Raw genomic sequence first — 23,746 nt, 5'->3', positions numbered from 1 at the left:
GTGAGAGAGAGAGAGAGAGATTGTGTGAGAGAGAGAGTGTGTGAGAGAGAGAGAGAGAGAGATTGTGTGAGAGAGAGAGAGTGGTGTGAGAGAGAGAGAGAGAGAGGATTTGTGAGAGAGAGAGAGAGAGAGATTGTGTGAGAGAGAGAGAGAGAGAGAGAGAGATTGTGTGAGAGAGAGAGTGTGTGTGAGAGAGATTGTGTGAGGAGAGAGAGAGAGAGAGAGAGAGATTGTGTGAGAGAGAGAGATTGTGTGAGAGAGAGAGATTGTGTGAGAGAGAGAGAGTGTGTGAGAGAGATTGTGTGAGAGAGAGAGAGAGAGATTGTGTGAGAGAGATTGTGTGAGAGAGAGAGAGAGAGATGTGTGTGAGAGAGAGAGAGAGAGAGAGAGAGATTGTGTGTGAGAGAGAGAGAGAGATTGTGTGTGAGAGAGAGAGAGAGAGATTGTGTGTGAGAGAGAGAGAGAGATTGTGTGAGAGAGAGAGTGTGTGTGAGAGAGAGAGAGAGAGTGTGTGGTGAGAGAGAGAGAGAGAGAGTGTGTGTGTGAGAGAGAGATTGTGTGAGAGAGAGAGAGATTGTGTGAGAGAGAGAGAGATTGTGTGAGAGAGAGAGAGATTGTGTGAGAGAGAGAGAGATTGTGTGAGAGAGAGAGATTGTGTGAGAGAGAGAGATTGTGTGAGAGAGAGAGATTGTGTGAGAGAGAGAGAGAGAGATTGTGTGAGAGAGAGTGAGAGAGAGATTGTGTGAGAGAGAGAGTGTGTGGAGAGAGAGAGATTGTGTGAGAGAGAGAGAGATTGTGTGAGAGAGAGAGATTGTGTGAGAGAGAGAGAGAGTGTGAGAGAGAGAGATTGTGAGAGAGAGAGATTGTGTGAGAGAGAGAGAGATTGTGTGAGAGAGAGAGATTGTGTGAGAGAGAGAGATTGTGTGAGAGAGAGAGATTGTGTGAGAGAGAGAGATTGTGTGAGAGAAGAGAGATTGTGTGAGAGAGAGAGAGAGTGTGTGAGAGGAGAGAGAGATTGTGTGAGGAGAGAGAGATTGTGTGAGAGAGAGAGAGAGAGATTGTGTGGAGAGAGAGAGATTGTGTGAGAGAGAGAGAGATTGTGTGAGAGAGAGAGAGATGGTGAGAGAGAGAGAGATTGTGTGTGAGAGAGAGAGAGAGATTGTGTGAGAGAGAGAGAGATTGTGTGAGAGAGAGAGAGATTGTGTGAGAGAGAGAGAGATTGTGAGAGAGAGAGAGTTGTTGAGAGAGAGAGAGATTGTGGAGAGAGAGAGATTGTGTGAGAGAGAGAGAGAGATTGTGTGAGAGAGAGAGATTGTGAGTGAGAGAGAGATTGTGTGAGAGAGAGAGAAGAGATTGTGTGAGAGAGAGAGAGAGAGAGGATGTGTGAGAGAGAGAGAGAGAGATTGTGTGAGAGAGAGAGAGAGATTGTGTGAGAGAGAGAGAGAGAGAGTTGTGAGAGAGAGAGAGAGGATTGTGTGAGAGAGAGAGAGATGTCTGTGGAGAGAGAGAGAGAGAGATTGTGTGAGAGAGAGAGAGAGAGATTGTGTGAGAGAGAGAGAGAGAGATTGTGTGAGAGAGAGAGAGAGAGAGATGTGTGGAGAGAGAGAGAGAGATTGTGTGGAGAGAGAGAGAGAGATGTGAGAGAGAGAGAGAGAGTGTGTGAGAGAGAGAGAGAGAGATTGTGTGAGAGAGAGGAGAGAGAGATTGTGTGAGAGAGAGAGAGAGAGAGATTGTGTGAGTGAGAGAGAGAGTGAGTGTGTGTGTGAGAGAGAGTGTGAGAGAGCATAAGAACATAAATAGAAGCATGATTAGGCCACCAGGCCCCCCAGAGCCTGCTCCGCCATTTAATAAGATCCATGGCTGATCTGATCATGGACTCGGCTCCAATTTCCTGCCCCCTCCCCATACCCCTTACTCCCATATCGCTCAAATTCTCTGCCTTCAATATATTCAATGACCCAGCCTCCACACTCTCTGGGACAGAGAATTCCACTGATTTGCAACCCTCTGAGAGAAGACATTCCTCCTCATCTCAGTTTTAAATGGGTGGCCCCTTATTCTGAGACTATTTCCCCTAGTTTTAGTTTCAGCTATGAGTGGAAATATCCTCTCTGCATCCACCTTGTCGAGCCCCCTCATTATCTTATATGTTTCAATAAGATCACCTCTTGTTCTTCTGAACCCCAATGAGTATAGACCCAACCTATCTTCATAAGGCAAACCCTCAGCTCCGGAATTAACTTCGTGAACCTTCTGTGAATAGCCTCCAATGCAAGAGAGGGAGTGTGTGTGAGAGATTATAAGAGAGTGTGTGAGAGAGAGTGATAAAGGGAGAGGGTTGTGAGATGTTACTGGGGAGGGCAAATGCATGGCAGATGCAGTATAATGTGGATAATTGTGGGGTTAGCCACTTTGGTGGCAAAAACAGGAAGGCAGATTATTATCTGAATGGTGCCAGATTAGGAAAAGGGGAGGTGCAATGAGACCTGGGTGTCATGGTTCATCAGTCATTGAAGGTAGGCATGCAGGTACAGCAGGCAGTAAAGAAAGCAAATGGCATGTTGGCCTTCATAGCGAGGGGATTTGAGTATAGGAGCAGGGAGGTCTTGCTGCAGTTGTACAGGGTCATGGTGAGACCACACCTTGAGTGTTGTGTTCAGTTTTGGTCTCCTAATCTGAGGAAGGACGTTCTTGCTATTGAGGGAGTGCAGCGAAGGTTCACCAGACTGATTCCCGGGATGGCAGAACTGACAAATGAGGAGAGACTGGATCGACTGGGCTTATACTCACTGGAATTTAGAAGAATGAGAGGGGATCTCATAGAAACGTATAAAATTCTGATGGGATTGGATAGGTTAGATGCAGGAAGAATGTTCCGATGTTGGGGAAGTCCAGAACCAGGGGACACAGTCTAAGGATAAGGGGTAAGCCATTTAGGACTGAGATGAGGAGAAACTTTTTCACCCAGAAAGTTGTGAACCTGTGGAATTCTCTGCCATAGAAAGTTGTTGAGACCAGTTCGTTGGACATATTCAAAAGGGAGTTAGATGTGGCACTTATAGTTAAAGGAATCAGGGGGTATGGAGAGAAGGCTGGGGTGGGATACTGAGGTTAAATGATCAGCCATGAATAATTAATTGAAATGATTTAGCAGAGAGGACAGAAACAGCTGGAAACCTGAACTAATATTCCGCCCCGCCCCTCCCCGGATAAAGGGTCTCCTCTGATTGCAAGATCGCTCTCACAGACAATGTTGTCAATGACCCAAGGTGCTTGTTACAGGCACAGTTATAAACACAGACCCCCGCCCAAAATCACGGTTCACCTTGGGTAGATCCGACTGAAAATACCCCATTCCCCCCTCCCCCCAGTGCTGAAGAGGCCCTGTCATGTCAGAGCCAGGATTGGGCCGCTGTATCGTGGTGTGTTTGGCTGCGGGCGGCACAAGCCCTTGGGGTACTGATGCTCGCTGCATTCACTGGGTGTTCCGCACAGGGCACAGACACGGCCACCACCTGCTCCCCACGTGGAAAGTGAGGGACTGCCCGAAGTGTGACTGGCCGTGAGTCCCAGATCACGAAACACGTCACATTGACCGGCCCACTGAGATTTGTAACAGGAGGCAGCTCAGTTCTCCACTCGGCACCTCAGGAGGCCGTCGAACCAAGAGCCAAACTGGACATCCCATTATAAGTTTTTCCGTACAAGTGTCTACATGTGTCAACTGTGGCTCAGTGATGGTGGTGATAATGAGGAGTGGGCAGCACTCTCGCCTCGGAGTCAGAAGGTTGTGGGTTCAAGTCCCACTCCAGGAACTTGAGCACATAAATCTCAGCTGACACTCCCAGTGCAGCGCTGAGGGAGTGCTGCACTGTTGGAGGTGCTGTCTTTCCGATGAGACGTTAAATCGAGGCCCCGCCTGCCCTCTCAGGTGGATGTAAAAGATCCCATGGCACTATTTGAAGAAGAGCAGGGGAGTTATCCCCGGTGTCCTGGCCAATATTTATCCCTCAATCAACATTACTAAAACAGATTATCTGTTCATTGTCACATTGCTGTTTGTGGGAGGTTGCTGTGCACAAATTGGTTGTAAAGCACTTTGAGCTATCTGTTGGTCATGAAAGGCACTATATAAATGCAAGTCTTTCTCCCCCTTTCTCTCTCTCACGCTCGCTCGCTCTCTTCCCGCTCTCTCCCACTCCCCCTCTCATGCCCCCCCCCCCAGTACTCGTACAAGCCTTGCACACACACAGCAGCGTTAAACTTTCACTTGGGTGCTCAATGTGCCCATTGTTGCTGACTCAGGCTGCACCACAATCGAGAGGTGCCGGTACCCGAGGGAGCCGGCCCTGTCACCGGTACCCGAGGGAGGCGGCCCTGTCACCGGTACCCGAGGGAGGCGGCCCTGTCACCGGTACCCGAGGGAGCCGGCCCTGTCACCGGTACCCGAGGGAGCCGGCCCTGTCACCGGTACCCGAGGGAGCCGGCCCTGTCACCGGTACCCGAGGGAGCCGGCCCTGTCACCGGTACCCGAGGGAGCCGGCCCTGTCACCGGTACCCGAGGGAGCCGGCCCTGTCACCGGTACCCGGGGGAGCCGGCACTGTCACCGGTACCCGGGGGAGCCGGCACTGTCACCGGTACCCGGGGGAGCCGGCACTGTCACCGGTACCCGGGGGAGCCGGCACTGTCACCGGTCCCCGGGGGAGCCGGCACTGTCACCGGTCCCCGGGGGAGCCGGCACTGTCACCGGTCCCCGGGGGAGCCGGCACTGTCACCGGTACCCGAGGGAGCCGGCACTGTCACCGGTCCCCGGGGGAGCCGGCACTGTCACCGGTCCCCGGGGGAGCCGGCACTGTCACCGGTCCCCGGGGGAGCCGGCACTGTCACCGGTACCCGAGGGAGCCGGCACTGTCACCGGTCCCCGGGGGAGCCGGCACTGTCACCGGTCCCCGGGGGAGCCGGCACTGTCACCGGTCCCCGGGGGAGCCGGCACTGTCACCGGTCCCCGGGGGAGCCGGCACTGTCACCGGTCCCCGGGGGAGCCGGCACTGTCACCGGTCCCCGGGGGAGCCGGCACTGTCACCGGTACCCGGGGGAGCCGGCACTGTCACCGGTCCCCGGGGGAGCCGGCACTGTCACCGGTCCCCGGGGGAGCCGGCACTGTCACCGGTCCCCGGGGGAGCCGGCACTGTCACCGGTCCCCGGGGGAGCCGGCACTGTCACCGGTCCCCGGGGGAGCCGGCACTGTCACCGGTCCCCGGGGGAGCCGGCACTGTCACCGGTCCCCGGGGGAGCCGGCACTGTCACCGGTCCCCGGGGGAGCCGGCACTGTCACCGGCCCCCGGGGGAGCCGGCACTGTCACCGGTACCCGGGGGAGCCGGCACTGTCACCGGCCCCCGGGGGAGCCGGCACTGTCACCGGAAGCAGTTTGTGAACTGAGGGAGAATGCTGGAGAAAGAAAGAACGTGATAAAGAAAGCATTTATGCAGTGCCTTTCACAACCTCGGGACCTCCCAAAACACTCTGTAGGCAATGAAGTACTTTTTAAATGTCGTCACTGTTGTAATGCAGGAAACACAGCAGTGAATTTGAGCACAGCAAGCTCCCACAAGCAGCAGTTCAGACAGCAGCTACCGGAGAAAGGACAGGTCCATGACTAGCTAAAGCCAATACTGCCGTGTGGCCAGAGATTATCGGTGTCCTGCTGCTTTTCTCTGCACCTCTCTCGTTTCCTGAGCAGTTTCTGTCTCTCTCTGAAGGCTCACCCTGTACTACTGGTGTGTGGATTTATGATAAGGAAAGCAGTATTGGTGGCCCCTCCTTAAAGGGGCGTGTCACAGCACGCGGTGGGGAGTGCGTTAAGCTGGGAGACCTTGCTCTTTTTTTAAACGGTACTGACAGCCAACAGTTGGTGGCACAGTACTGACCTCTCGTACTGGATCCTAGTTTTCAAATCCCTCCATGGCCCTCGCCCCTCCCTATCTCTGTAATCTCCTCCAGCCTCACAACCCCCCGAGATATCTGCACTCCTCCAATTCTGCCCTCTTGAGCATCACTGATTATAATCGCTTAACCATTGGTGGCCGTGCCTTCTGTTGCCTGGGCCCCAAGCTCTGGAACTCCCTCCCTAAACCTCTCCGCCTCTCTATCTCTCTATCTTTCTTCAAGACGCTCCTTAAAACCTACCACGTTGGCCAAGCTTTTGGTCACCTGTGCTAATTTCTACTTGTGTGGCTTGGTGTCAAATTTAGTTGTTTTGTCTTAATACACTCCTGTGAAGCGCCTTGGGACGTTAAAGGCGCTATATAAATACAAGTTGTTGTTGGATAAATCTGTGGCGAGCAGGGTGTGAAGGTTCTGGAGATGGATACAGGTTCAGATGAGCAAATACTGTAAGGATCTGGTGGTCCCCATTTGGGGCTTGTCATCCATAGAGTGTACATTGATTAACGCTTGATATCGTGGAGCTAACACCCTAATTACCTGGAAGAGATATTCCAACATATTCTCAGCAGTTTTCCCGCTGGTCCTTCACTGCTCTCAGACTTTGAGTGAGTCAGGGAAGTCAAGAGTTGTGGATGGTCTGTGTAATGTATGTACCTGTGAGCATACTCCCAGGTTTGTAGGATTGTTGCCCATTAACCGGTCCAGGCAGTGGGCGGTCGAGGGGGTCGTTCATCCCGACTGCCTGCCTCTCTTCCGCGGTTACATCCGAGCCAGGGTGTCCCTGGAGATGGCGCACGCGGTGTCCACCGGTATGCTCGCGGCCTTCCGCGAGAGGTGGGCGCCGGAAGGATGGGTGCATCATTTCAACAGGGAACAAAATTTTAATTTAATTTGATTTGTCGTGGTTCCCTTTAATGTTTATTAGTTAATTTGTGGTTTATTGTGCCCTTACAAAAGAAGGCACTTGAATTAACGTTCCACCAAAATAGTTGTAGAGCTGTTGCATTGGGAGTGACTTGGCCAGTCATGTGATGTTCACAAGGTTCAATAAAACCCCAGTCAGTTGGGTTCGGATGATCCACGATGAGGCAGGTGATTGTGAGCCTGGTGGATGAACTGGGAATGTGTCTGGAAGAGTCCGTGTTCCATGTTTTCATCGAATGTGCGAGGTTGCAGCCCCTGTTCCATTATTTGAAGGGGCTGTTCCTCAAATTCTGGTTGCACTTCAGTCCCACACTCCTGATCTTTGGGCACCCTGCGCGCAGGGGAGCGGGCAGGTCGGAAGGCCTCTTCGTAGGACTGCTCCTGGGCACGGCCAAGGTGGCCATCAGCCGGTCCAGGCAGCCGGCAGTCAAGGCGGTCGTTCAGTCATTGAAAGTTGGCATGCAGGTACAGCAGGTGGTGAAGGTAGCAAATGGTATGTTGGCCTTCATAGCTAGGGGATTTGAGTATAAGAGCAGGGAGGTCTTACTGCAGTTGTAGAGGGCCTTAGTGAGGCCTCACCTGGAATATTGTGTTCAGTTTTGGTCTCCTAATCTGAGGAAGGACGTTCTTGCTATTGAGGGAGTGCAGCGAAGGTTCACCAGACTGATTCCAGGGATGGCAGGACTGACATATGAGGAGAGACTGGATCGACTGGGCCTGTATTCACTGGAGTTTAGAAGGATGAGAGGGGATCTCATAGAAACGTATAAAATTCTAACGGGACTGGACAGGTTAGATGCGGGAAGAATGTTCCCGATGTTGGGGAAGTCCAGAACCAGGGGACATAGTCTTAGGATAAGGGGTAGGCCATTTAGGACTGAGATGAGGAGAAAACCTCTTCACTCAGAGAGTGGTGAACCTGTGGAATTCCCTGCCGCAGAGAGTTGATGCCAGTTCATTGGATATATTCAAGAGGGAGTTAGATATGGCCCTTACGGCTAAAGGGATCAAGGGGTATGGAGAGAAAGCAGGAAAGGAGTACTGAGGGAATGATCAGCCATGATTTTATTGACTGGTGGTGCAGGCTCGAATGGCCTACTGCACCTATTTTATATGTTTTCTATGTTTCAGCCCGACTGCCTGCCTCTCTTCCGCGGTTACATCCGGGCCAGGGTGTCCCTGGAGATGGAGCACACGGTGTCCACCGGTACGCTCGCGGCCTTCCGCGAGAGGTGGGCGCCGGAGGGACTGGAGTGCATCATCGCCCCTGGCAACCAAATTTTAATTTGATTTTATGTCTAAAGTTTAATTTGCCGGTTTTAGTGCCCCCCCCCCCGCCCCCTTTTAGCCAGGGGGCACTAGTATAATTTCTCTTTTTAGTGCCCTAAACCCCCCCAACCAAAAAAGGGGCAAGGAACAAATGTATTTTGGAGTGTGCCCCCCCCCCCCCCCCATTGCAGGGGACATTTGTTTAAAGTGCACAACTAAAATAGTTGAACTAGTAATGTGTAGTGTGATTGTTAAACCTTTTGCAAATAAACCAACTAGTTCTTAAAAGCAATGTGTTGCTGTGAATTCTTAAGCAAAGAACCCAGGAAGCAAATACATTGCAGTGTGTCAGAAGATATAGTTTTGCGGCCCTGTGCTTGATGATATGCCTGTCCTGTGTTATCTGGAAGCTGATTGGTTCTATTGGTGAACAAGTGGAAGAAAATAAAACGTAATATTGACTGCTGCTTATTAGGAGTTAGTCCCCTGCACGTCACTTCAAAGAGGAAGGGCACATGGAGGGGGGGATGTTTTATAAAAGAAATGAAAGCAGTTTGTTTCGGGCCTGCGGTAGGTTAGCTGGTGGAGGGTTCGAGGTGGGCTTTTCACCTGTGGGCGCTGTGCCGACACGGATGGGCTGAAAACCTCCCCTCTGCCGATTCGAACCAGGGAGCCAAGGTGCCGGCCCAACTTTAAGCTCGCAATGGATTGGTTGTTATTTGGCGGCTGCGCACTGCGCGGTCACGGAGACCCTCGATGCGGGAGGTGGAATATGACCGCGGTGGGGGAAGGATCTGGGAATGGGACCAGGGCCTGTGGTCGGGGCAGCACCCGTCACTGCTTCTGCCAGATCTGTCGGAGCGCCCGGGCTGTGACTACCACGGTGAGCCGCACACAGGTGGAACTCAAGCCCAGCTCTCAGCTTGGTGGAGTCCTGCTGTGCTGTTTGGGGGAGGGGAGGGTGCCGATCACAGTGCAAGGAGGACAATAAAATCGGAGATTGCGTTGCCTAGACTGTTGGGTGTGTGCTACCCGGTAACCAGCCCGAGTGTTGCTGGCAGTGTGTGGGAGGAGCTCATAGAATCATAGACATTTACGGCACAGAAGGAGGCCATTCGGCCCATCGTGTCCGCGCCGGCCGACAAAGAGCTATCCAGCCTAATCCCACTTTCCCGCTCTAGGTCCGTAGCCCTGTAGGTTACGACACTTCAGGTGCACATCCAAGTACTTTTTAAATGTGGTGAGGGTTTCTGCCTCTACCACCCTTTCAGGCCGTGAGTTCCAGACCCCCACCACCCTATGTTTCTATTGAGAAAGCAGGAATGGGGTACTGAAGTTGTATGTTCAGCCATGAACTCATTGAATGGTGGTGCAGGCTAGAAGGGCCGAATGGCCTACTCCTGCACCTATTTTCTATGTTTCTATGTTTCTACCCTCTGGGTGAAGAAATTTCCCCTCAAATCCCCTCTAAACCTTCTACCAATTAAAGCTATGCTCACCCGTGAGCCTTTGGCCAGCCAGTAGTGTGACAGCGAGTCTGCGGCCACTGTGTTTTGTAACGTGGGTCAGAGTCATCCAATGCTCCTCAATGCCAAGGACACAACTAACGAGGAGAGCAAGGACTAGGGGCCCCAATCGCAAGTTATGAAAGGGCCAGATCAAGGTTCGATGTCAGGAGTGGGGTGGTTCTCGCACCAGTGAATACTGGACCTCGGGGACAGGTGGACACCGCTCGCTGAATTCCTTTGTGCAAGAGCTGGACCCGTTTCTGGCCAGGACGGAGATCACCTCGTGCAAAAGACATTCACCAGGGCCAGGTTGTTCTCCTGGACTAGTTTCCATCGCCTAAGGGGGTGGGAGAGGAGTTTTTCAGACTTTTCCCTCCCTAATTGTCCTGGGTCTGTGTTGGTTTTCTGCCTCTCCCTGGAGATCACATGGTTTCTGGGTGGGGTGGGGAGTGTTTGTAATGTGCTGCATATGGGACAGGCTGGATGGACCAGAGTTGTGCGTATGTTTCTGAACTGCTCCTTTAATGTGTCTCTCTCTCAGCTCCTCACGTCGCTCCCTGTTTCTGCTACACAGAGGATGTGCTTTGCACCGAGTGCTGCTAAAAGTTAGAGCGGGGAAACCATGCCGTACCTCCATGGGTTCCGGCGAATCATCTTCGAGTATCAGCCGTTGGTCGATGAAATTCTCAGAGTTGTAGGGTTACAGGAACCGAGCAGAGAGGCAGGCGCTGGAAACCGAGTCAGGTGAGTGAGTGGAACAGTCCAGTAACTTGCTATCAGTGTGTGGGGCGGTAACGCTGCACTGTCGGAGGGGCAGTACTGAGGGAGCACCGCACTGTCGGAGGGGCAGTACTGAGGGAGCGCCGCACTGTCGGAGGGGCAGTACTGAGGGAGCGCCGCACTGTCGGAGGGGCAGTACTGAGGGAGCGCCGCACTGTCGGAGGGGCAGTACTGAGGGAGCGCCGCACTGTCGGAGGGGCGGTACTGAGGGAGTGCCGCACTGTCGGAGGGGCAGTACTGAGGGAGCGCCGCACTGTCGGAGGGGCGGTGCTGAGGGAGCGCCGCACTGTCGGAGGGACAGTACTGAGGGAGTGCCGCACTGTCGGAGGGGCAGTACTGAGGGAGTGCCGCACTGTCGGAGGGGCGATGCTGAGGGAGCACCGCACTGTCGGAGGGGCGGTGCTGAGGGAGAGCCGCACTGTCGGAGGGGCAGTACTGAGGGAGTGCCGCACTGTCGGAGAGGCAGTACTGAGGGAGTGCCGCACTGTCGGAGGGGCAGTACTGAGGGAGCGCCGCACTGTCGGAGGGACAGTACTGAGGGAGCACCGCACTGTCGGAGGGACAGTACTGAGGGAGCACCGCACTGTCGGCGGGGCAGTGCTGAGGGAGCGCTGCACTGTCAGGGACAGTACTGAGGGAGTGCTGCACTGTCGGAGGGACAGTACTGAGGGAGTGCTGAAATGTCTGAGGTGGCGTCTTTCAGATGAGAAGTTAAATTGCAGGTGGATGTAAAAGATCCTATGGCCCTATTTGGAAGAGGAGTAGGGGAGTTCTCCCCGGTGTCCTGGGGCCGATATTTAGCCCTCAACCAACATCACTAAAAACAGATGATCTGTTCATTATCTGTTCATTGCTGTTGCTATGCGAAATTGGTTGCTGTGTTTCCTACATTACAACAGTGGCTACACTTCACAAAGTACTTCATTGGCTGTAAAGCACCTCGGGACGTCCTGAGGTTGTGAAAGGTGCTATAGAAATGCAAGTTGATAAGATTTTTGTTGAGTGAGGTTATTGAGAGTCACGGAACCAAGACGGATAGTTGGAGTTACGGTACAGATCAGCCATGATCTAATTGAATGGCGGAACAGGCTGAATGGCCTCCTCCTGTTCCTAGGCCGGCGATGAGGCTGTTGGATTGAGCCTCAGTATTTGACATCGGAGGGGCCTCGGCCCACACACCCTGTCTACCCGGAGACTTTCCGCAGGGCGAGGTTTCCGCTGACTGACGGCTCCTGTTACGGTTACTGTTTCTCTGGTTGGGTTGCAGCGATGGCCCCATGACTGAGATGGACTCGGCAGCTCTGCTGGGGCTGCTGGAGAGGGAGTCGCGATCGTCCTTCTACGAGGAAGCCATCAGCTACTCGCTGCTCAAAGTGTCGGAGGCCGGCCTGGTCAGTGCGGCTGAGAAACTGCTGATGCACGGTGCTGACCTCAACTTCGAAGGTTAGTATCGTCCAGACCTTGAGACAGAGCAGTTTATATACAGTGTGTTCCCCCGGTGGCTACAGATTACCTCGAGTGTACAACACAGAAACAGGCCCAACTGCTCCACGCTGGTGTTTATGCTCCACACGAGCCTCCTCCCACCCCTCTTCATCTCAACCTGTCATCATATCCTTCTGTTCCCCTCTCCCTCATGTTTTAAATCCAGCTTCCCCTCAATTGCCTCAACCACCCCCTGTGGCAGCGAGTTCCACATTCTCACCACTCTCTGGGACGAGAAGTTTCTCCTGAATTCCCGATTGGATTTATTACTGACTATCTTATATTGAGATGAGAAGAAATTTCTTCTCTGAGGGTTGTAAATCTGTGGAATTCGCTGCCTCAGAGAGCTGTAGAAGCCGGGACATTGAATAAATTTAAGACAGAGATAGACAGTTTCTTAAACGATAAGAGGTTACGGGGAGCGGGTGGGGAGGTGGACCTGAGTCCATGATCAGATCAGCCATGATCTTATTGAATGGCGGAGCAGGCTCGAGGGGCCATGATGTGGCCTACTCCTGCTCCTATTTCTTTTGTTATGTTCTTATTGATGGCCCCTGGTTTTGGACTCCCCTCAAGTGCAAACATTGTCTCTACAGCTACCCATCGAACCCTCGCACAATTGTAAAGACCTCTATCAGGTCACCCCTCGGCCTTCTCTTTTCTAGAGAGAAGAGTCCCAGCTAGTTCAGTCTTTCCTGGGATGCTCTCGTTCTTTCTGCCCCCTTCCCCCTCTCCGCTCCCCCACCCCTCCCCCAGGAGAAGTCAAGAACCTTGAGCCTGTCGTGTAGTCTGTGCCTGGGGTTGTTGGCTGGTTCTGTCAGGTGGACATCTTCCTTTAATGTTGTGACTGACGACACCTTGGCTTTTCCACAGATCCGGTCACGTATTACACAGCCTTGCATGTGGCAGTCTTGCGCAACCAGCCCGATATGGTGGAGCTGCTGGTTCGGCACGGAGCGGACATCAACAAGAGGGATCGGGTAAGGGAGGCATCAGGAACTGTCCTGAACACCAGTGTAAAATATCCAAGCACTGATTGTGTCACACCCTGAGCTCGCTGACTGACACTAGTTCAGTTTAAAATTCTCATCCTCCTCTTCAAATCCCTCCATGCTCTCCCCCTCCCCACGCCCTACAACTCTCCTAGATCTCTGCACTCCTCCAATTCTGACCTCTGTATCCCTGATTTCCATCGCTCCACCTGGGCCCTAAGCTCTGGAATACCCTACCTAAACCCCTCTGCCTCGCTCTCCTCCTTAAAACTTAGCTTTTTAATCAAGCTTTTGGTCACCTGCCCTAATATCTCCTTATGTGGTCCGGTGTCAAATACTATCTGATTTATTTTATGCTCCTGTGATGCGCCTCGGGATGTTTTACTATGTTAAAGGCACTATATAAATACAAATTGTTGTGATCAGTGGAGTTGAACAGTCGCTAGGATCTGAGCATTAATTAGTTCCAGGGCCCCCATATCAGATCCAGGAACAGACACTCCCTCTGCTCCGTGACACAGTGAATGACCAGCTCACTGCCTCACGATGCTTCGCGAGTCATTTATCTCCTTTATCATAGTGTTAGTCCTTGCAGGAAGTGGCTGAGTACAGTGACCCCGAGAGCCACGCGTCCCAAGATCAGCTAACTGCACAGACTAAGGGTTTTGGGAGGGTGGGTGGCGGGTGATAATGACCTGGCTCAGTGGGTAGCACTCTTGTCCCCGAGTCAGAAGGTCGTGGGTCTAAGTCCCATTCCAAGACTTGAGCCCATAACCAGGCTGACCCTCCCAGGGCAGTACTGAGGGAGTGCCGCACTGCCGGAGGGGCAGTACTGAGGGAGTGCCGCACTGCCGGAGGGGCAGTACTGAGGGAGTGCCGCACTGCCGGAGGGGCAGTACTGAGGGAGTGCCGCACTGCCGGAGGGGCAGTACTGAGGGAGTGCCGCACTGCCGGAGGGGCAGTACTGAGGGAGTGCCGGAGGGGCAGTACTGAGGGAGTGCCGCACTGCCGGAGAGGCAGTACTGAGGGAGTGCCGCACTGCCGGAGGGGCAGTACTGAGGGAGTGCCGCACTGCCGGAGGGGCAGTACTGAGGGAGTGCCGCACTGCCGGAGGGGCAGTACTGAGGGAGTGCCGCACTGCCGGAGGGGCCGCACTGCCGGAGGGGCAGTACTGAGGGAGTGCCGCACTGCCGGAGGGGCAGTACTGAGGGAGTGCCGCACTGCCGGAGGGGCAGTACTGAGGGAGTGCCGCACTGCCGGAGGGGCAGTACTGAGGGAGTGCCGCACTGCCGGAGGGGCAGTACTGCCGGAGGGGCAGTACTAAGGGAGTGCCGCACTGCCGGAGGGGCAGTACTGAGGGAGTGCCGCACTGCCGGAGGGGCAGTACTGAGGGAGTGCCGCACTGCCGGAGGGGCAGTACTGAGGGAGTGCCGCACTGCCGGAGGGGCAGTACTGAGGGAGTGCCGCACTGTCGGAGGGGCAGTACTGAGGGAGTGCCGCACTGCCGGAGGGGCAGTACTGAGGGAGTGCCGCACTGCCGGAGGGGCAGTACTGAGGGAGTGCCGCACTGCCGGAGGGGCAGTACTGAGGGAGTGCCGCACTGTCGGAGGGGCAGTACTGAGGGAGTGCCGCACTGCCGGAGGGGCAGTACTGAGGGAGTGCCGCACTGTCGGAGGGGCAGTACTGAGGGAGTGCCGCACTGCCGGAGGGGCAGTACTGAGGGAGTGCCGCACTGCCGGAGGGGCAGTACTGAGGGAGTGCCGCACTGCCGGAGGGGCAGTACTGAGGGAGTGCCGCACTGTCGGAGGGGCAGTACTGAGGGAGTGCCGCACTGCCGGAGGGGCAGTACTGAGGGAGTGCCGCACTGCCGGAGGGGCAGTACTGAGGGAGTGCCGCACTGCCGGAGGGGCAGTACTGAGGGGGGGGCAGTACTGAGAAGGTGCCGCACTGCCGGAGGGGCAGTACTGAGGGAGTGCCGCATTGTCGGAGGGGCAGTACTGAGGGAGTGCCGCACTGCCGGAGGGGCAGTACTGAGGGAGTGCCGCACTGCCGGAGGGGCAGCACTGAGGGAGTGCCGCACTGCCGGAGGGGCAGTACTGAGGGAGTGCCGCACTGCCGGAGGGGCAGTACTGAGGGAGTGCCGCACTGCCGGAGGGGCAGTACTGAGGGAGTGCCGCATTGTCGGAGGGGCAGTACTGAGGGAGTGCCGCACTGCCGGAGGGGCAGTACTGAGGGAGTGCCGCACTGCCGGAGGGGCAGCACTGAGGGAGTGCCGCACTGCCGGAGGGGCAGTACTGAGGGAGTGCCGCACTGCCGGAGGGGCAGTACTGAGGGAGTGCCGCACTGCCGGAGGGGCGGTACTGAGGGAGAGCCGCACTGCCGGAGGGGCAGTACTGAGGGAGTGCTGCACTGCCGGAGGGGCAGTACTGAGGGAGAGCCGCACTGCCGGAGGGGCAGTACTGAGGGAGTGCCGCACTGCCGGAGGGGCAGTACTGAGGGAGTGCCGCACTGCCGGAGGGGCAGTACTGAGGGAGTGCCGCACTGCCGGAGGGGCAGTACTGCCGGAGGGGCAGTACTGAGGGAGTGCCGCACTGCCGGAGGGGCAGTACTGAGGGAGTGCCGCACTGTCGGAGGGGCAGTACTGAGGGAGTGCCGCACTGTCAGAGGGGCAGTACTGAGGGAGTGCCGCACTGCCGGAGGGGCAGTACTGAGGGAGTGCCGCACTGCCGGAGGGGCAGTACTGAGGGAGTGCCGCACTGCCGGAGGTGCTGTCTTTCAGATTAGATGTTGAACTGAGGCTCCGTCTGGCCCCTCAGGTGGACATAAAAGATCCTCGGGCACTATTCGAAGAGGAGCTGGGGAGTTCTCGCCGGTGTGGTGGTCAATATTTATCCCTCAGCCAACATCTAAAAACAGATTCTCTGGTCATTATCATATTGCTGTTTGTGGGAGCTTGCTGTGCGCAGGTTGGTTGCTGCGTTTCCCACATTACAACAGTGACTACACTCCAAAAGTACTTCATTGGCTGTAAAGCGCTTTGGGACATCCCGAGGATTTGAAAGGCGCTGTGGGAATGCGGGGAATGTCGATCTAACGATGCCTCTTTGCCCTGATGCAGGTTCACAGCAGCAGCCCGCTCGACCTGGCGAGCGAGGAGGGCGAACGTTTGCCCTGCCTGCGGCGGCTCCTCGACCTCGGCGCTGATATCAACGGGCTCGACAAGACCGGTCCGTCGCCTTTTCATTGTTCCTTCATTCTTGAAATCTCGTCCGTGACGACCCTTCAAAGTCTCTCTCTCTCTCTCTCTCTCTCGCAGGAAAGTCGGCCTTGCTGCACGCTCTGGCCAGCAGTGACGGAGTGCAGGTGCACAACACCGACAACATCAAGCTGCTCCTCGAGAGAGGTACGGTAAAAGGAAAGAAACTTGCATTTGTATAGCGCCTTTAACGGCCACCATATGTCCCAAGGCGATTTACAGCCAATGAGGTACTTTTTGAAGTGCAGTCAATGTTGTAATGTAGGAAACACGGCAGACAATTTGCGCTCAGCAATCTCCCACAAACAACAATGTGATAACGACCCGATAATCTATTTTTTAGTGACGTTAATTGCGGGATAAATATTGGCCCAGGACATCGGGGATAACTTCCCTTGCTCTTCTTCCAAATAGTGCCATGGGATCTTTTACATCCACCTGAGAGGGCAGACGGGGCCTCGGTTTAACGTCTCATCCAAAAGACGGCACCTCCGATAGTGCAGCACTCTCTCAGTGCGGCACTCCCTCAGTACTGCCCCTCCGACAGTACGGCGCTCCCTCAGTACTGCCCCTCCGACAGTGCAGCACTCCCTCAGTACTGCCCCTCCGACACTCTCTCAGTACTGCCCCTCCAACAGTGCAGCACTCCCTCAGTACTGCCCCTCCAACAGTGCAGCGCTCCCTCAGTACTGCCCCTCCGACAGTGCAGCACTCCCTCAGTACGGCGCTCCCTCAGTACTGCCCCTCCAACAGTGCAGCACTCCCTCAGTACTGCCCCTCCGACAGTGCGGCGCTCTCTCAGTACTGCCCCTCCAACAGTGCGCCCGCTCCCTCAGTACTGCCCCTCCGACAGTGCGGCCCTCCCTCAGTGCAGCCCTCCCTCAGTACTGCCCCTCCGACAGTGCAGCACTCCCTCAGTACTGCCCCTCCGACAGTACGCCGCTCCCTCAGTACTGCCCCTCCGACAGTACGCCGCTCCCTCAGTACTGCCCCTCCGACAGTACGCCGCTCCCTCAGTACTGCCCCTCCGACAGTACGCCACTCCCTCAGTACTGCCCCTCCAACAGTGCGGCCCCCCCTCAGTAGTGCCCCTCCGACAGTGCGGCACTCCCTCAGTAATGTACTGGGGCAGTACTGAGGGAGCACCGCACTGTCGGAGGGTCAGTACTGAGGGAGCCTGGAGTTTATGCTCAAGTTCCTGAAGTGGGACTTGAACCAATAACCTTCTGACCCAGAGGCGAGTGTGCTACCCACTGAGCCAGGGCTGACACTTTCAGAGGAAGGGTAGTTTTTACTTTAATGGGTTTGTGTGGGAGCTGGGATAACTCTCTCTCCCGACAGCTGTGAATGGAGGCCAGGAACAGGTGGAGATACTGGTGTGCTGTCGGCCCCAGTGAAGGGAGCTGGGCTGTGTTCTGAGCCTGACTGATTTACACAGAATGTATAGCACAGAAACAGGCCCAACTGCTCCGTGCCGGTGTTTATGCCCCACACATACCTCCTCCCACCCCTCTTCATCTCACCCCATGATGAGACGTTAAACCGAGGCCCCATCTGCTCCCTCAGGTGGATGTAAAAGGTCCCATGGCACTATTTTAAAGAGCAGGGGAGTTATCTCCAGTGTCCTGGGGCCAATATTTATCCCTCAATCAATATAACAAATAAACAGATTATTCGGTCATTATCACATTGCTGTTTGTGGGAGCTTGCTGTGTGCAAATTGGCTGCCGCATTTCCCACATTACAACAGTGACTACTACACTCAAAGTATTTTATTGGCTGTGAAGTGCTTTGAGACATCCAGTGGTCGTGAAAGGTGCTATATAAATTGAAGTCTTTCTATCATCATATCCTTCTATTCCTTTCTCCCTTGTGTGTTTATCGAGCTTCCCTTTAAATGCATCTATGCCATTTGCCTCAACCACTCGCTGTGGCAGCGAGTTCCACATTCTCACCACTCTCTGGGTAATGAAGTTTCTCCTGAATTCCTTATTGGATTTGTTCATAGAAATTTACAGCACGGAAGGAGGCCATTTCGGCCCATCGTGTCCGCGCTGGCCGACAAAGAGCTACCCAGCCTAATCCCACTTTCCAGCTCTCGGTCCGTAGCCCTGCAGGTTACGGCACTTCCGGTGCTCATCCAGGTACTTTTTAAATGTGGTGAGGGTTTCTGCCTCTACCAGCCTTTCAGGCCGTGAGCTCCAGACCCCCACCACCCTCTGGGTGAAGATATTTCCCCTCAAATCCCCTCTAAACCTCCTACCAATTACTTTAAATCTATGCCCCCTGGTTGTTGACCCCTCTGCTAAGGGACTAGCTTAAGTTTTCATAAGATATGGGAATAGTGGGTGTTATCAGCAAGATGGAGGTAGGTGCATTAATCCCATCAGTGACGGGCTATTGGTTTGCAGCGGTCTCAGCTGGTGGATGGATTCCTCAGTCCTGAGGGTTGGGCTGTTGGTCGGTGTGAGGTGTTGCAGAGGGTAACAGTTTTAACACTGCCACCAATCTTGAGGATGTTGGGCATTTCTTCACAGCCAGGGAGGGGGGAAGTCTAACCTGTACTAGGGATCTCCGAGAGACACAATGCCCGAGGGCTCTCGGTCGCTGAGGTAGAGGGAATTTCTGACACAGCTTTGGTGTCCATCAGAACTCGTTCTGTACACACACGAGCGTAAATATCCCGTTAGCTGCTCCCCAAGCCACTAAGTCCCTCTCTAATCCTCCTATACCTCTCTGCGAATTACCCCATTGATCTCATCAGATACAGATCATTAGATAGGAGCATAGATTGATAGTAACTGGTAGAAGGATTTGAGGGGAAATGTCTTCACCCAGAGGGTGGTGGGGGTCTGGAACTCACGGCCTGAAAGGGTGGTAGAGGCAGAAACCCTCACCACATTTAAAAAGTACTTGGATGTGCACCTGAAGTGCCGTAACCTACAGGGCTACGGACCGAGAGCTGGAAAGTGGGATTAGGCTGGATGGCTCTTGGTCGGCCGGCGCGGACACGATGGGCCGAATGGCCTCCTGCCGTGCTGTAAATTTCTATGATTCTGTGATTAGTCCTGGTCTGATGGTGCAAGTGCTCAGCGGTGAGATATAGACAGAGAATGTTAGAAATACTCAGCAGGTCAGGCAGCATCTGTGGCGAGAGCTCAGTGGCTGTCGGGGCCTTCCTGCCTTTCGCCGGGGCTGGGTTCCCACTTACTCTGCACACAGGCCAGGGCTGTAACTCATTTACTTTTCCAAAAATAAAATCCATTAAATTTGCTCCACTCGTCTCCAGACTGGTGCTGATCTTTGGGTTCCTTGGCGACTGGATACCCTCCAGAACTTTACTGAAGTGATCAGTCCTCTATTTGTGAGGCTAGACATAGGAACAGAAGTCGGCCATTCAGCCCCTCGAGCCTGTTCCGCCATTCAATGAGATCATGGCTGATCTGTATCCTAACTCCATTTACCAGCCTTTGCTCGGGAAAGGCGTTGTATAAATGCTTTTTGATCTATAAATACATAAATCCAGGCTGGCACTGAGGGAGTACCGCACTGTCGGAGGGGCAGTACTGAGGGAGCGCTGCACTGTCGGAGGGGTAGTACTGAAGGAGCGCTGCACTGTCGGAGGGGCAGTACTGAGGGAGTGTTGCATTGTTGGAGGTGCCAACTTTCAGATGAGACGTTAAACCGAGGCCTCGTCTGCTCTCTCAGGTGAACGTAAAGGATCCTAGGGCAATATTTTGAAGAAGGGCAGGGGAGTTATCCCCGGTGTCCTGGGGCCAATATTTATTCCTCAATCAACATAACAAAAACAGATTATCTGGTCATGATCATATTGCTGTTTGTGGAAGTTTGCTGTCTGCAAATTGGTTGCTGCGTTTCCTACATTACAACTTCATTGCCTGTAAAGCGCTTTGAGGCGTCCGGTGGTCGTGAAAGGCGCTATAGAAATGCAAGTCTTTTTATTCCTGTCTGAAGCACCTCACCCAGAGTTCATTTGTTGCCCCTCAGGTGCAGATGTGAAAGCAATCATGATGGACGGTGACAACGTCTTCACATTTATCGTCTTTCTGCTGGGCGAGACCGAAGGCAGAGAGCAGGAAGAGTCTGAGACCCTCCGGCGATTCTGCCTGCAGACCACCCAGCTGCTGCTCGCCCACTCCGCTCAGCCCGATGCCTGTCAGCCCGAGGACTCGCTCATCCACACCTGCATCAACCAATTCGAGGTCCACCTCCCCATCATCCGGGTGCTGCTGGACTCTGGGGCTTCCAACCAGTGCCCTGACCACGGCCCGTCCTGCTGGTCCGGCTACACGCTGCTCTTTGAGAGACTGCGCACGCTGCTCAACGGCCCCGAGTCGGGCCTGGCGCACCGCGAAGCCTTGCAGCGGGCAGAGACGGCCCTGGAGCTGATGGTGGGCAGTGCCACCCGCCCCCGGCTGCCCCCGGGCTGGGAAATCAAGCCCGCGGCCTACTCCGTCTACACAGACCAGGTGCTGGAGCTGTCCAGGCCCCTGAAACTGCTGCAGCTCTCTCCGGCCTCGCTCAAGCACCTGTGCCGGGTGGGCATTCGGCGGCTGCTCAGGCCCGTGCCCCTGGATCCCAAGGTCAAGGCCTTGCCTCTGCCAGACCGCCTGAAGTGGTTCCTGTTGATGGAAAATGGCAAGGACGAGGAAGAGGAGATGCAGCAGTGACGGCTGAGGGAGAGTCGGCCGCCATTTGAAGACTGGCTGTGGTTGGGGGGGAGGGAGGGGGAGCGGACGTTCTTTTTATGACTTTTACGTTGGGTCTGGAGCAGATAATCTTCAGACTCCAATGCCATTTGACTGCTTTGAACCCCAGTATCAGGATAACACGGGACCAATGGGCTGCCCTGTCTATCTGTGTCCCTCCATGTATTTGGTGTGATTCAGCGCACATTGTACCTATAGGTGCACCAGTGATCTCTAGAGGCAGGTGCTCAGCACTGCACCAACAGTGGGCCCGTGTTGGCCTGGGTGCCCAGTTCAGACACGGCTACGTTTCTGTGCTGAGTAATTGGAATCTCAGCTGGTCACTGAACATGGGCCAAATACGATAGTGGGCCCCGAGAGAGGCTGCAATCCCAGGGCTGGATTACTACGCTTTATCCGGGAGATTCCACATATAATGATTCCCAGTAGCCCGCCATTCCATTGTTTCTCTTCCCAGTTCTAATGATTGTAAACGGAGAATATGTGAGCAGATGAAGTGTCCAATATCGAGAATGCTGAACTCTGATCCCCACAGTGGGACTGGACCGACACTGCAGTGCCAGCACTGAGGGAGCGCTGCATTGTCGGAGGTGCCATCCTTTGGGTTGAGACTTCCCCCTCCCCGCCCCCCTTTCCGATGGTCCTTCACACATTCTGAGCAGTGAGCCTCACCTGGCCAACATTCCACCCGCCCACAAATCAGGTTGGCTGTTCATCTCGTCGCTGCTTCTCGGGATCTTACTGTGAACAGAATGCTGTCTGTCTTTCCCTGTGCACAACAACAGGTCGCTGCACTATGAAAGCAAGTCACTGTACGTGGTGCTTTGTTTGAGAGACGGGCTGTATAAAAGGCAACAAACCTGAAACCATCTGTTGTATAACAGGAGTTTGGCAGCAGCCAAGCGAGAGGCCAGTAGCGTGAGTGGGGCTGGTGGCCTGGGGCCCCTCCACCTGACCACGGAGGGACTTCACTCCCCACCAACCCCCTTTGCATTTCCCACCTTATCTGTCCTTCTCACAGGAGCGAGGGAACCAGGGGCCCTGGCTACTGCTTTCCCCTTGGGATGGTGGGTGAGACCACATGGGATGGGGACAGTGTCCCAATGCTGTACCCTCCCCACTCTGTAATAAGATTGTTTTCACCTGTCCCCAATCCACTGCAGGGAGACCGAGCTCGGAATAGGCTATTTTGTCCATGTGATGGACTAACGTGCGTGTCACGGCTGGGCACGGAGGGTAGTGGGAGTTTGTAAACGCTGCTTGGTGTCAACAGCATGCTGATCCCCCACTGAGAACGGGAATCAGTCTAAATCAATACATCTGTGTTGCGACCTGGCTTGGCTCTTTCATTGTGTCAGAATCAGAGAAATTTACTGCACGGAAGGAGGCCATTTCGCCCCATCGTGTCCGTGCCGGCCATCAAAGAGCAATCCAGCCTAATCCCACTTTCCAGCTCTCGGTCCATAGCCCTGCAGGTTACGGCACTTCAGGTGCACATCTAAGTACTTTTTAAATGTGGTGAGGGTTTCTGCCTCTACCACCCTTTCAGGCAGTGAGTCCCAGACCCCCACCACCCTCTGCATGAAGAAATTTCCCCTCAAATCCCCTCTAAACCTCCCCCCAATTACTTTAAATCTATTCCCCCTGTTGACTCCTCTGCTAAGGGAAATAAGTCCTTCCTATCCACTCTATCTCGGCCCTTTATAATTTTATATACCTCAATCAGATCTCCCCTCAGCCTCCTCTGTTCCAAAGAAAACAGACCCAGCCTATCCAATCTGTCCTCATCGCTAAAATCCCTCACTGTGGTTATTAACTTCACCCCTGCAAAAAAAAAACAGACAGAAATACTAAACAATGTTTTACTAAACAGAATTTGTTTGCATACCCAAGGAGCAGAAATGGCTTTGGTAAAAGTTGAATTTTACAGTAATAAATTATCATTTTGTGATAAATTGTGCTTTTTGAATGTGGAGCCAGTGTTCCGCCTTTCAAGAGGCTGCAGTGCGGATCATGTGTGTCCAAGCAGCACACAACGTTCCCCAGGATCAGTTACTGGAGACGCCGGTAAGATGGAGAGAGAAAAATGTAGCCTGGTCCTGCCCTGGTTCTTTCTGGTGATCCATAAACCCCATAAAACACTCTCCTTCGTCATTAGGCCGCCCTGTTGCAGAAAGGAAAGCAGAGCTATGGGAACGGCATGACGTACGTTCACTCGGGATGCTAAATGAGTTACAAAACTAGAGCTGTGTGTCAGCTGTGGCTCAGTGGGCAGCACCCTCGCCTCTGAGTCAGAAGGTTGTGGGTTCAAGTCCCACTCCAGCACATAAAGCTAGGCTGACACTCCAGTGCAGTACTGAGGGAGTGTTGCACTGTCGAAGGGGCCGTCTTTCAGATGAGACATCAAACCAAGGCCCCGTCTGCCGTCTCAGGTGGATGTAAAAGAGCCTTTGGCACTATTTCGAAGGTTGCGACACAGGTTAGCAAGGCCATAAAAAAAGCAAACCAAGCACTAGGGTTTATTTCTAGAGGTATAGAATTAAAAAGTAGGGATGTTATGCTAAACCTGTGTCGGAACTTGGTTAGACATATTTTCTATGTTTCTATGACCACACAGTGCTGCGTACAGTTCTGGTCGCCATATTATAAAAAGGATATAGAGGCTCTGGAGAGGGTGCAGAGAAGATGATACAAGAAATGCGAAGGTATATATATCAGGAAAGGATCAACAGGCTGGGTCTCTTTTCTCTTGAAAAAAAGAAGGCTGAGGGGTGACCTAATAGAGGTCTTTTAAAATTATGAAAGGTTTTGATAGAGTGGATAGAGAGAGAATGTTTCCACTTGTGGGGAAAAG

At 54.0% G+C, this 23,746-nt stretch overlaps 1 protein-coding gene across 2 annotated transcripts in view; it reads left to right on the top strand.

Annotated features, from left to right (window-relative positions):
• Positions 1-22,227, top strand: part of asb6 (ankyrin repeat and SOCS box containing 6) — a 69,923-nt gene extending 47,696 nt beyond the window's left edge. For both annotated transcript variants that reach the window (XM_070863660.1, XM_070863661.1), the window contains exons 2-7: positions 10,191-10,393; positions 11,697-11,872; positions 12,788-12,894; positions 16,025-16,133; positions 16,223-16,309; positions 20,171-22,227. In XM_070863660.1, coding sequence (XP_070719761.1) covers positions 10,272-10,393; positions 11,697-11,872; positions 12,788-12,894; positions 16,025-16,133; positions 16,223-16,309; positions 20,171-20,853 — 1,284 coding nt within the window. In that variant the 5' untranslated portion in view covers positions 10,191-10,271 and the 3' untranslated portion in view covers positions 20,854-22,227. The remainder of the gene's footprint in view (positions 1-10,190; positions 10,394-11,696; positions 11,873-12,787; positions 12,895-16,024; positions 16,134-16,222; positions 16,310-20,170) is intronic.
• The last annotated feature ends 1,519 nt before the right edge of the window (positions 22,228-23,746 follow it).

Source organism: Pristiophorus japonicus, chromosome 20 (genome assembly GCF_044704955.1).
Source record: "Pristiophorus japonicus isolate sPriJap1 chromosome 20, sPriJap1.hap1, whole genome shotgun sequence".
Classification (NCBI taxonomy): domain Eukaryota; kingdom Metazoa; phylum Chordata; class Chondrichthyes; family Pristiophoridae; genus Pristiophorus; species Pristiophorus japonicus.
This window is presented reverse-complemented; position numbering and strand designations above follow the sequence as displayed.